This window comes from Otolemur garnettii, unplaced genomic scaffold, assembly GCF_000181295.1.
Source record: "Otolemur garnettii isolate 467f Iridium unplaced genomic scaffold, OtoGar3 scaffold00137, whole genome shotgun sequence".
NCBI lineage: Eukaryota > Metazoa > Chordata > Mammalia > Primates > Galagidae > Otolemur > Otolemur garnettii.
This window is the reverse complement of record NW_003852532.1, coordinates 4,868,383-4,881,744: the sequence shown is the minus strand read 5'-3', so window position 1 is coordinate 4,881,744 and position 13,362 is coordinate 4,868,383. Positions and strand designations below refer to the sequence as shown.

The 13,362-nt window shown below is 36.7% G+C and overlaps 1 protein-coding gene across 1 annotated transcript in view; it reads right to left on the bottom strand.

The window, feature by feature from the left end:
* MTTP (microsomal triglyceride transfer protein) overlaps positions 1-12,874 on the bottom strand; it is a 46,688-nt gene extending 33,814 nt beyond the window's left edge. The window contains exons 1-3 of the mRNA XM_003798505.3: positions 12,614-12,874; positions 6,970-7,157; positions 5,566-5,709 (exon numbers count right to left, since the gene is read on the bottom strand). Coding sequence (XP_003798553.1) covers positions 5,566-5,709; positions 6,970-7,157; positions 12,614-12,674 — 393 coding nt within the window. The 5' untranslated portion in view covers positions 12,675-12,874. The remainder of the gene's footprint in view (positions 1-5,565; positions 5,710-6,969; positions 7,158-12,613) is intronic.
* Positions 12,875-13,362: the final 488 nt, after the last annotated feature.

The window sequence follows — 13,362 nt, the reverse complement described above, 5'->3', positions numbered from 1 at the left end:
GGACTGATGATAAAGATTCTGGATATGATGGGCACAGCACAGAACAAGAAAGAGCACTGATATAGGATCTCTGTGAAAACAAGGATTGCCCAAAGAAGAGAAATCAGGAACATCCCCTTTGAATGTGCCATCAGGTTTTCTCCCTGTGATCCTGCTGAAACAAAAACTAACCAAGGTTTAAAATAACAGCAAAGTAAAATGTTCATGGGAGAGAATAGCAATCACCACCCCAGAGACTTCTGAGATGGCACAGTCTCCATAGGCTATCACAAGGTCTCAGGCATGGCCATGATGCCCAAGGTCAAAATCTCAGAGGGGCACCCTTTGCTCACCATCCAGAGCATTCACATGGGCCTGGTGTAAAAAGAGGCAGATGACTGGAAGATTTGAGGTTGAGATTGTTACTGCTGTGTAACCTGCCCCAGACACAGCTGTGAGGCTCCCATTAGGAGGCAGGGAAAAGAGGGTGAAATCAGAAGCAATTTCTGTGATTTGTGATTTGGGCAGTAGTAAATGACTTAGTTTTGTTTTACTTCTTTATAGATATTTATAGGCACAGGGATGAGAACAGTGTCTGTTACCATTCTGATAATTTAACCTATGTTTAATAAACAGGATAAAAGTACAAACAGAATATTCTGGAAAGCAGCCTATTATTTTTCACTTTGTATTGACTCTAAATGCATCACACAATTCAGAAATAGAGGATAGATATGTCTTCCCCGTAAAAATTTCCAAGGTCTATGATAATTATAGTTGAGTACTACTACCAGAAATATCCTGAATGCCTTCCTATTCCTTTTTAAGACAAGCCATGACTACTTGAGTAAAACAGAAAGCTCAGTAGTTATGCAATGAATCCAACTGATACCAGGCTGAATAATTCAGTCTATGCAAAAACTCCCTCCTGCTCTAGAAGAAGAGAATAGGTTACCAGAATTATCTAAGCAAGTGCCTCAAATCTTTTCTTCACTTCCCACGTATACTCTTGACTAGTGATGGACTTACTGTATTTGGCAATCAATTTTAGTCCTTATGCTGGATGAATCTATAAACATTGGGATAGTGTTTGTCCTGATTAAAAAGGAACTGGACTAATGATCTCAGTGTCTGAAAATCTATGGTATCATATTCTCAAACAAATCACTGGCAATTTCCCAGACTCAAGCCTGAGTTTCTGATATTCTATTTTGCAAAGTGGATATTCTTTAATAATTACAATGTAATTTCCTTTTTAAATATTTGGGAATATGGTATCTCCAAATATCATGACTATTAGAGGTTCATAACTTGCTTATTTGAGCTCAGAACAGTGTGAGATGCTTACCAGGTGGCAATGTATACCTGCCTATGACCCATGTCTGCTTGTTCTGAGTCTGAAATACTTTAGAAAGCAAGATCCATTAAGCATGAAAAATACCTGTTCTATCATCATTGGCTCACTTCCAGGCTGCAAAATGTGCCTTAACTGTTTACAAAATTTTACCTAAAATTTTAGAAATCCCAGTTTTTATATTTACATAAGGCTAACTGGTCTTCTATTACTTGCACACATCTACTGATCCAGTTTTATTCTCAACCTCTAGATTCTTCAGAAACTGTCATTAGAGTCATTTTTCTTTTCCTGGTAGGCTGAATGATATATATAAACTGTAAGACACAAAAGAAAAACTTTTTTTTTTCACTAGTTTCTGTTGTTTCCCCAGAACTAGAAAGTGAACAAGTCTTCTTCTTTTTTTTTTTTTTTTTATGACTGTTATTTCTAGGGCCCAAATTCTGTTTCTTTAGAGTAGACCAATGAAACCCAAAGTGAAGACAGCACTGGTATCTATCGTGTCCCAGCTAAGTGTTGAATTGAGCTGGCTTGTGATCATTAAAAATAACAGTAATAATAATAACAACACAAATTCAGGACATTGCAGTTCGATCCACATGGCTGTCCCAGCAATAATCTTAAATTCATTCTTTCACAACAGGAACTGAGTAAGTTTTATTACACGCAGGCCATAAAGCTGATTACTGTATTCAGCACTTAAATGAATTCTGAACATCCATGAGCACAGGGCTCTTATCGAAATTCATAGTCCTCAGAGCTTCCAAAGAGCAGACATAGGTACAACCTGGTAACAAGCCAAGTTTAAACCCAAGGAAACCAAACCTAGGAGCCTGGGCAGCATTGTTAGGAAGAAGATGCAGTGCCTTCCCCAGCCAAATATTGCGGGGAATAGTTTCCTCTTGAAATTAGTAGGCATCAATCATATTTTTTTTCTTAGGAAGAAGATGCCTCTCTCAATACATCCCTTTACACCAATACATCCACCATTGGTTCTCAACCTTCTTAATGCCACGGCCCTTTAATACAGTTCCTGTGGGTGGCAACCCACAGATTGAGAACCACTGCTTTACATAGTTTTTTAAAATAAGAGAAAGCAACATTCCATTTACTCCCCAAACAGGAAAATAAACCAAAAAGATCCCAGAAAACAAGGATTAGTCATTTGATCTTTGACATCTAAGACAGAGCACAGCCAGGAAATGGCATCTATGGGAAAGCAAGTGAATAAATATATTAATATAACAAACTTAACAGCTTTCAAGGAGTCACATTTCTTGTGGAGGTTCAGTGTGTGGACAGGATCTGTGCTGCCTGATTTAGAGAGCAGATCAATGCTTGGAAATGACACAAAATAAAGGGCCCACTCAGCGGTCACGTGATTAATTTAATCTATACAGATTGCCAAAACCAGAAATGGAAATCTGGTAATCATCCAGTTAATTGGGTTAGCATTTCAGGCCAAAAAAAGATCCACCTTATAACTTGAGGCATCTTCTGCTTGTTAGTGTTTATTAACTTAACCAGGTGACTGTCACATTTCCAACTTAGTTTATGACTTATAAACAAAACTAGAGTCATGCCCAAATATTTATGTAGAAAAGATAAGTGGGCAGGGAAAAAGGAAGGTGTGCAATGACTGTGTATCTGAGTATTTTAATGGTTTCTTTTTTTATAACATAAATATGGGGAATTCAAACAGGGAAAAGAGAAGGTAGACCTCAGGAAGGACAAGAAATACATGTGATGAACATCCTCGAAATCACAGAAATTTCAGGGAGCAAAACTTAATTTAGACCTGGGGTCGAAAATGCTCTCTAAAAAATCACATCATCAACAGTTTACCTTGCCTTTCCAAAATTTCTCCCATAATAAGAGAAAATATTAGTTTAAGTATTAGTGATCTTTCTGACAGTGATGTGACTAAAACTTCCACCTGGCATCTTAGTCTCCAGGGTCAAGTTTTTTCCAACAAGTACTTTATTGTATAATTGAGAGATACGAAGAAGTACTTTAACCTGTGACCTCAGTAAATCCTCACAAACCGTAGCTCCTCTAGAACTGGCCCATGGGAGTCACTGAAATAATGACGTGGCGATTGCATCCCAGCCTTTGAACAGTGAGGAAACTGAATTCTTTCATGTGTGTAACAAGACTTTGTACTCACCTGCCACCAAAGGAACTATAAAATTATTGGTTGTCATTAAGATTATGAAAACACCTAATGTTTTATGAACTCAAGTGTCTTGCCACATTGGAAGTCTAAAGAAGAAAATAACAATATTTCATGTTGTTGACAAAGTGGAGCCATAGGCAAACCCAGTGAATGAACAGATACCACGATGTAAATAAGGGATACTACAGGCAACCAAAGAGGCAGGCATTTTCCCCAATACCTTCCAACTAGAAGACAGAAGTTTAGCATAGACTCTGTTTCAAATCCCAGCTCCACTCCTCATCAGTTGTGGACTTGTAAGCAAGTTTCCTAACTTCTCTTAACTTTAGTTCTTCCTCTACCACAGGAGGCTAACAAAGTCACCCCTGCTTCTCAGGGTTATTAAGAGGATAAGAGATGGTTCATGTCATACCTTTAATTAGTGCCTGGTGCACTGTAAGTGCTCAGCACAATTTACCTATTATTAAGTAAACAATAAGCAAAGCTTTTCTCAAATTCCGATTCATTTGAAGCCCCTTATAACATTATTTGTTCATCCCTTCATTTTGCAAACAATTATTGAGCTCCTACTATAAACATGTTGCTGAATATATAGAGATAAAGATACAATCACTGCCAATAAGTAACTTAGGTTGAACATGGAGAGCTGCCAAATAAGGGGAGGATGATAATACACTATGTTAAATTCTGTGATAGAAACAAGTCATGGGGCTATGGGATTTGGGAGGATGTTGGGGAAAGCTTCGTGGACTACTCAGTGCAAAGCATGGTTTGGAAGGCTTTGGGAATGGAAGTGTAGAAGGGCATGGAGAGGAAGGAGAGGGCCTGGAATACAAAGAGGAATGGGGATTTTCTCTACTGAAACTCCTAATCTAGCAGTGAACAGAAATGACCAAAAAGCAAGTAAGGGTCATGAGTGAGCTGCAACATGCTGAGTCTTCTTAAGAGTGATGATTATGTTCAGCTGACTGTGAACTTTATGGAAGAAAGGCCCTGCGAGCGAGGTCTGAAATGTGGAAAACATTTTGATGAGTGGAGAGTGAAGTGAAACCATTGGTAAGTGAAACCATTCTTAAAGCCTGTGATGACACAAGATTCCTTCTTATAAGTCTCTTTTTAGTACTTTATATAAAAATGTGCATCATGGTTCGCAATATATATGTCTACAATTCCTAGTTTAAAATATTTGTTTTCATCTTTATTTTGAGTCTAGAAAGTTTAATTTTAGAGATTTGCAGAGTTATAACTATACTGTTTTCTTTCTGTTTTCCTGCTTTGGCTCCTAAAATTGAGCTCTTCTCTTTACTGATACATTTTTATGTACATCAACACAATAGCTGTTATTTTCATAAACCTTCATATGTAATTGACTGATCACAGTTGCTTCTCAGTTCTGGGTATATGAAAACATTTTACCAGACTGCAGTCAACCCCTTAAAAACACACACTTACAGAATTTTTTGAATGATTTTCCAAATAGATGTTATATAAATTGTTCATTCATTATTTTTATATATACAATGCTTTTCCATGTCATAGTTCTTTAATAATCTCTAAAAACTTCTTTAAAAACATTAACTCTACCCTAGACTTGCCACAAGGCTTCAAGTTTGTACTCTATCCAGATATTGATATTCTCATAACAAGTAAATGTGACTAATCCAAGATAGATAATTTCATTCTTATAATTTGTCTACTTTCCTAAATTTATCTGATCATTCTGTGATGACTTACTGTATCACACTACCTTTGTAATTCTTCCATAAGTAATGCACCTAATAATACCTCTCATCAATAAACACTTGATTCTACTATAAAGCTTTTCACAAAAACAGGAAACATAAATTTGCGGGAAGATATGAGGGAATTCAGGACATTGATTTACTTTGAAAACATTTAATTTATAACATCTGTTTGATAATTCTTGAAAAAAATCTTTCTGCCATAAAAGCACAGAAAACATGATTACCTCAAAATAATATCTACTGAAGGGAAGAAAAACATGAAGCTGGAGAAAACAGACGCAGGACCCCCACCTCCCCCCGCGGATCTTTACCTTTCCGTGGACTAGATGGAGGAGCACAGGTCTCTGTAGAGCTTCCAAGTTTTCCTTTCCTATGATTTTAGGTGGATTTTTTCCTTTGAAGATGCTCTTTTCTCCTCTCTGTTGATTCACACTTTCCACCTTTACATTGTTTATCTGGAGTCACAGAAAGAAATCTATTGAAAACTTCCTCTGTCTTCATCAGAGTCGTTTAGAAAATAAAATGGTCACAGAGCAGACAGGGTTGGCCCTATGCTCTTCTGTCATTTTCCAATTCATGATTTATAGGACTTTGCCTCTCACTTTAAAACAATGGAGAAAGTATTAAAAATTAGATTTTTGAATAAGACAATAATACCAATACCTAAAGAACTCTGTGACTTCAGTCTTACAATACCCGTGACTTGATTATGACTCTTTTAGGTCAATGTCCCTCTGTTCATTTATTTTGTACAGCTGCCATCTGCCTGATCACTTCACTTCCTGTACGACTTGTTGGAAAGGACTCCTGCCCCATTCTACCTCATCCGTAAACTTAAAAGTAAAGATAAACAACATGATTACTGAACAATGAGATATATAGTGTGCTATGGAGAAACTCCTCAGAGAGGTGGGTGATGATGTTTTGATCAAACTTGGAAAACATAACAGCTTTAGAGGCACCCAGAAAAGCAAAGATCACTTGGTAAATATATTACAATGACAGCTCATTATAAAGGACATCAGCAGATTCTTGTTCCAAATACTTGGTCCTATGTACCTGTTCTACATGTACATACAGAATAACAACTGAGTTTACTAAAGGAATCTACTGCCTTAGGTTCTTGAGAAGCATAGGTGGAATCACCACATATTAAAATTTGAAAAGGCACCACAGACTATCTAATTTAGACTCCCTTCTCAACACGTAAATTTAAACCATTGTACTGACCAAGCACTGCCATGCAGGGGAGGATGTGGTTCCTTCCTCTGGAAGAATATAGAGTAGGTTTACCCCCTTATTGGTAATTCCACCTATTAGATCAAGAAGCTTAGGCACCTCTTAATTTACCTCCTCTTTCAGTTAGCGTGATCTCAATCATTTTTCTCATGACCCGGATTCTAGACCCCTCACTCCCAGAATATTATGGATGGATTTTGGTGTAATGTCCCTGTTAGTATGATTTGTATAATTGGACCTCATATCCTAGTTGCTCACCAGGATATACTTCCTATCAACACCTTCAACAATTTGGAAAGACCAGTTCATTTTTGATCAGCAAAAACTTCAGAACTGTAGATCTGCTTATTTTAGTGATATATAACAAACTGAATAGATATTTAACTAAGAACAAAAACAAGTGCAGTTAAATGGTCCACTTCTCAAAGACTTGGCTGGCACCCACTTTCTGCACCCTGCTGGTAGAAAATGCGCACCGTGATTTGGATCAGTTGGTCGTCGTCACCATCAGGATTCCTCCACAGTAAGATGACGTCCACGTCGGACGAAAGTCGGTAGCCCACGTTGTCCTGCAGTTTTCCTTTACCTCGATCAAGCAAAACTTCAGTGGAGTATGTGAGCTTGTACAGCCGGTCATTATTTAATGAGAGACCAGTTGTGTGACCTGCACAAAGATAGTGACACGAGTCAAGTTTTCATTGCATGTACCTGTCAGGCCAGGGACCATATTGTCTCCCATCAGTGTGATCCTCTACCACGGGTTGCTTGGTGGGAGCTTAGAAAATATTTGCTGAGTTAAAGAGGGTTCTTTTTTCCGTCTGCTGAAATCATTGGCTAGAAAAACATGAATAAATAAATGAACTAACAAATGAATAAGCTATTTCAGAAAGCTTTTAGTCTGTATTCCTAATCAATTATTAGACTATATAAATATAGTCTGATAGTTCAACACTAGGTGAACTATAAAATACTTTTTTAAAGAAATGACATCGTATTCCTTTTAATGACGTGAAGATGATTTCAAGTAGAGATCCTACCAGGCATTGTTTTATAACTTTAATACGAACTGTTTATAAATCGCATATTATTTAGATGCAAACAGATCAAAGCCAAAGTAATTTCAGAGGTTAGAAGACAGTTCTTTCATTTGGATATTTTTGATATTTAAGGAGGAATATCCCTTCAGTATATTTCACTCTATTAATTTAATTAGCAAATTATTAGTACAAAGGTACATCTCAAGGCTATACATATGTAAATTTAAATTAGCTGCGCCTGAATAAAATGATGTTTTACTACATAAAATCTTAATACCAGCTTAAATTTGGCAGGGGTAATTTAAATCAAATAGCATGCAAGTTAGCAAGCCACGAAGATTGATATACGGAGGAGTTCACACACTCTCCCATTCCGTTTAACTTATCCTAAGGAAATACAAAGGACTGAGTCCTTCCCAGAGATGACTTGAAGTTGGTCACATCAACTCTTTTTGCATATTTTCTACAGGTGGCCGTCAGGTGGCCGTAGTTTACTTGTTCCCAGCCCTAATCAAGTTGTATTGCCTAGTTAACTAAAACAGGCAACTGTAACTTTTCTCTCTCAGAAAATATACATATAGGGAGAGGTACAGGAAAGAGGTTTTTGGTGACTAGACCAGAGATAAAGTAGCTGAGAAAGGAAGTAAAATTATTTTGCAATGCCAAAATTTAAGAAAACCTCTGAAAGTCTGACCATCTACACAGCAACAGTTTGTCCCCCGTCTCCATCATCTACTACAGCACTTACTGCCCAGAGGGAAAAATGCTAAAAATATATTGTATGTTATGTGTAGTAACTTATTTAATCCTCACAAAAAACAATGAGGTAGACACTACTATTAGTTTCATTACCTGTAGGTGAAGAGACTGAGGAACACAGCACTGATTACCAAGGTCAGCCAGGTAATTAGATACATATGTTTAAAACCCAGGCTATCCAGCTCTGAGGATGATGCGCTTATCCATACTATATGCCTTTAAAACTTTAAAGGAATTCCATTCCTAGGAAGTGAGCTAAGAATTCATTCATTCATTCAGCAAGGATGTACCGAGTATTTGCTGGGCAGTAGAAATTTTCTTAGACTCTAGGGGTAGACCAGTTAACAAACAGAAACATTGGTAGACCTCACAGAGTTTACATTTAAATGAGAGAGAGATGGACAATTAATAAATAATTACATAAGCAAATTATACAGTATGTTAGAAGGGTTAATGAGGAAAAGTAAAATAGGAAAGGGAACAGGGACGCTAAGGGAGAGACCTCTCTGAGAAGGTGAGCTTGGGGCCCAGGCTTTAGGCTACCTACACAGATATCTGTGGGAAGAGCAGGCCTCTTCCCACAGTCCCTCACAGAGAGATTAACATTGGCAAAACTTGCACAGGACTCCTGCAGGTGAAATGGAGGGACAGTGGGGAGGCCAGAAAGGTTGGGGTTGGATAAGTGAAGAACACGGCAAAAGAGATGAGGTCAAATTGGCATTTACAGGTAATAGGGAGACTTGAGGAGTCTGAGTGAGATGGGAAGCCACCAGCGAGTTTTGGGTGACGAAGTTACATTATCTGACAAATCTTCAAAGAAGGGGACGTGGATTTTCATAGGAATAAAGAAGAGCCAGGAGAAGGAAGTGTGGGAGGGAGTATCCAAACACGCACACAAACCCAGCAGAACCTGAGGTGTAAGGGACGGGAAGGCAGAGAAAGTCAGAGAAACCTTTACGGAGATGAAGCCTGGGGCCACCTCTACCCTCCTCTCTACGATCTTTGCCTTTTCTGCATTTTATTGGCGCCTCTGGAGCAGGTTCAGACACTGTCTTTCTGGTCAGAAAAGACATTTTGGCCAGGAGGCCTTCTTTTTACGACACCTGTCAAATTCCATTTGGTGTATTCAGAAAGTACATGTTGTCTTATCTAATCCTTACAGCAATTCTGAAAGGTAAGCATTATTTGACCACTAACAGAAGCTGTCTCGAAGATCAACCCAACATAGCAAATATAATACACAGTTCATGTTTAAATTTTCTGAAATCTGAGTTTTGTGGACTCCATAAAAATGTCTTCGGATTAAGTGAACACTTTGTAGGAAGGCAGCCTTTCTTAGGTTCAAAGGTTGTAAGATACCATATTGTTCATTATTTTTACTTTTACTTGACTGGTCAAAAGAATATGAAAAGGAACGTACACTAGTCATTTACTTGACTATGACCTGGAAGTGCTAAAACTTAGGAAAGGAAGGGCCTTCTTCTCCCAAAATTGTTTCTTATGTCTTTAAATAGGCGATAAGGCCTAAAATGGTTCAAATAACATGCTACAGTATTGTCCCTGTTATCCTATCCTGTTTGATAAGTATTTCTCTGTTTATATAATTCAGAGATCTGGCATCAGTGGGCATGGGGGCATGTTCCATTGCTGACCTAATTTCTTATTTAGGATATTGCTGTTCTGAATATGTATAATGGCATTTTGGGGAAACTGATGGTAGATAAAATCAAAAGAGAAATTAGTTTTAACCAAAAAGGAAACAGTACCTCTTCAATTTGCTCCTTCAAGTGCATTTAGAATTTTCTAATGACTTTCAAGCAACAAAACTCTTATTTTTGAACCTTTTAGAGATATCTAGAAATCCTCATTTGGCAAACTTATATGAGTACAATAGCACTGTTATAGTAGAGATTAGTTACCAGTCTGAACTGATAAGAAGTCTGAAGCAATGTACAGCGCTCATAAGGGTGATGGGTAATGGAATATAAGAACTCAACAGAAAACTCCAGGTAGAATGAAGGATAAAAAGAAACTTGAGAGATAATCAATGTAAATGGATGGAAAAGTAAGGATAAGGACAGGGACTGAGGTAACACAATCAGGTCTAGAGGCAGCACAATTAATTAGTAAAAGTATTGTATAAAGAAAACCCATGAGAAACAGAATAATAGACCCACCATTGCAAAGTACAGCTAAGAAATAGTAGGGAAAACTTGAGTCTTTAAGAAGTTCACATTTGGCAAATCCTACAGAAACCTCTTCCATTCTAATCCGAACCACTTCCTTTATTCTCTTCACATTCCAACCTGCCCTCAACATCCACACAGATCCAAGGATTTCCTAAAAAGTTGCACTGGTAATTTAAATTAGAGATGAGTTTTGAGGTGATCCATGGGATCCCAAAATTTAGAACAGCTTGATTTTAGGGTAGACTTTTCATGAGTAGTTTGCTAGTTAAATGTCAGTTGTTATAAGGACAAAGAAGCTACAATTCAGTCACGGTATTGTACTATAAAAAGTTGTCTCATCAGGGAGAGCAGCTGTCAAATCTTGTACTTTTTATTTACAATATTGGCATAAGCATTTGTATCATGCAGCCCCTCACTTGCCCAGGCTGCTTTTAAGACTTTGGAAGAAGACCTTAGCTATTTTTTCAGTAATCTTTGCAAAAATAAGGCATTTTTGTATCTTTTCTCATAGCCCCTAAATAGCATAAGCTTCAGGTTCTAAAAAATATGGATTTGCTAGTAAGCTTATAAACCGTAGCTATGTTCTAAATCACATTTTTCTCTATATGCCATTGCTGTGTGTGTGTGCAAGGGTCTATGTGTGTGCATTTATATGAAATATAATATATTTCATATATTCAAATATTTGAAAACATCAAGTTATCCAACTTTATAACTTGTAAATTAGGGAGAAAAGAGAGAAACTCCAATAACTGCTATATTTCCATTTTTTTCCTAAAAAATCACCATATTAGGTTTGATATTATGGCATTTAGATCTCTCACATTTAAAATCCTCCCATCATTGCATTAATGTACACAGCTATGATTTAATAAAAAAATAAAATCCTCAACAAGCATTTGACAGATAAAACAGTAAGCTCTCTCTATAATAATTCTTAATCAGATATGACTTACACATCTTTACTTTTTTCTCATTAAAAAATTTCCTTCATTCAGGTCAGGACTATATCTTTTCAAAGTGAACATCTTAGAAACTTGTGAAAATATTACCTTTAGTTCAAAAACCTAAAGTGTGAATGGCTTAGATAAATTAATTTCAATTGAACCTACTCATTGTTCCAATAATGAACATTGTCTTTTTTCATCCTGTGGAAATCCTCCACACAAAAAATCTTGAGGAAAACTTTATGATTAAAAACCCCATTTATTCCAAATAGGTTTTTAAAGTTTATAAGTAAATTATTTTATATCAAATACTGGTTTTAAAATTGATCCTTATGATACTAAGTTGTATGTTGGATCAATTGGTTTTAAGAGTGTACCTTCTTAAGATACTCTTAAAAAGTGATCATTTTTGTACAAGGCAGCATTTAGAAATCCAATATAATTTAGCTGATTTTAAACAAGATTCTATATTAATACATTTCATACAGTTTTTTTAAACCATCCCACACAAAATGTGTTTTCTTTCTTGCCTTTTCTGAGGGTATTAATTCACATGTGTTTTCTAAAAATCAATTTCATTTGAAAATAGAAATTGTAACTAGCAACACTATTCTTCCAAAAACAGTAACTCTTATTTCTTCAATCCATACCACATAATTTTATTTTCTTTAAATTTGCTGACTATGATGTTATCACTTTTGAATGATAATGGCATTAAATGTTTTTTTAACATTTCATTCATAATTCTTTGGCAAATTAAATGCCTTTTTCATTGGGTCTAATTTTTCTTGATGTCACATTGCTAAGCAACTGGAAAGATATTTAAGAACTGGATTTTTTTTTTAATCCTCATTTACAATTCAAATGAAGGAGCTACATTCAGCGTGGCCAACAGTAGCAGGTAACAATAGCTGGCAGCTCTTTTCTGCCTTTTAGAAATAGTCCATGAATGAGAAATTGAAGCAAGAACTCACTGGTCTCAGGGCCAGAAACTAAAAGGAACCTCTGTTTCCTTAATGTATGTAGGAATTTGAATTTGGTTTTCATCTTGAGCCATGCTTTCACAAACATTGCATGGTTTTGAAGATGGTCCGGTGAGAAACTCTTTCACTATTCTCTCACTCACATACACACATTTTACCCCCAAAGGTTGAAATTAAATTTTAGCAAAAGGCAACACACACTTACCTTTAACAGAAGCCGAGTATGAGGAAATGAAGCAGAGAAAAAGCACAGCAAGAAGAATCATATTAACTAGCCACCCCTACTGCATCCAGCTCCTAGCCAGGACTCAAGAGAAGAGGACTCTTCCGAAGGCAGCCGGGGAGGAAGTGGCCCTCCTCAGAACCTGCGACAATAATGTTTATCTTTAGGAAAAGGTCAGATTCCAAACTCCAAAATCAGGACCTAAGTTCACTGAAGCGTTCACTATTAATGATTAAACGTAGGGGGCCTGCAGTTCTCAGTTTCATATTCCTTTTAATTTTTTTCACCCAAAAAGGAAAATCGAAAAGTTTTCGCTTTTAACAACTAAACCAAACCAGTCTACCATCCTATATATGCGGAAGTACTGAGGGACATTCCAAGAAAACTGGCGGTGCTACTTTTCTGCTCAATACCTAGTAATCATCACGGCTATAATGTTAACTACCTATCTTTACATTTCCACACTTTATAGGGGAGGGTGGTAAAGATTCTCAAACTTTGCTAAAGCCACTTGAATTTTACTGTGTCTTATATGGTCATCTTTGAATTTTTATACTCTTTGTATGCTATTATAAAATCATTCTGAATTTTAGGATTTAAATTTATTGTCATTATTATATGGTATATTATATGTAGATCTATCTTGATGTGGTATTATAGCTCACAGCAACCTCAAACTCGTAGGCACAAGTGATCCTCTTGCCTCAGCATCCTGAGTCGCTGGGACTACA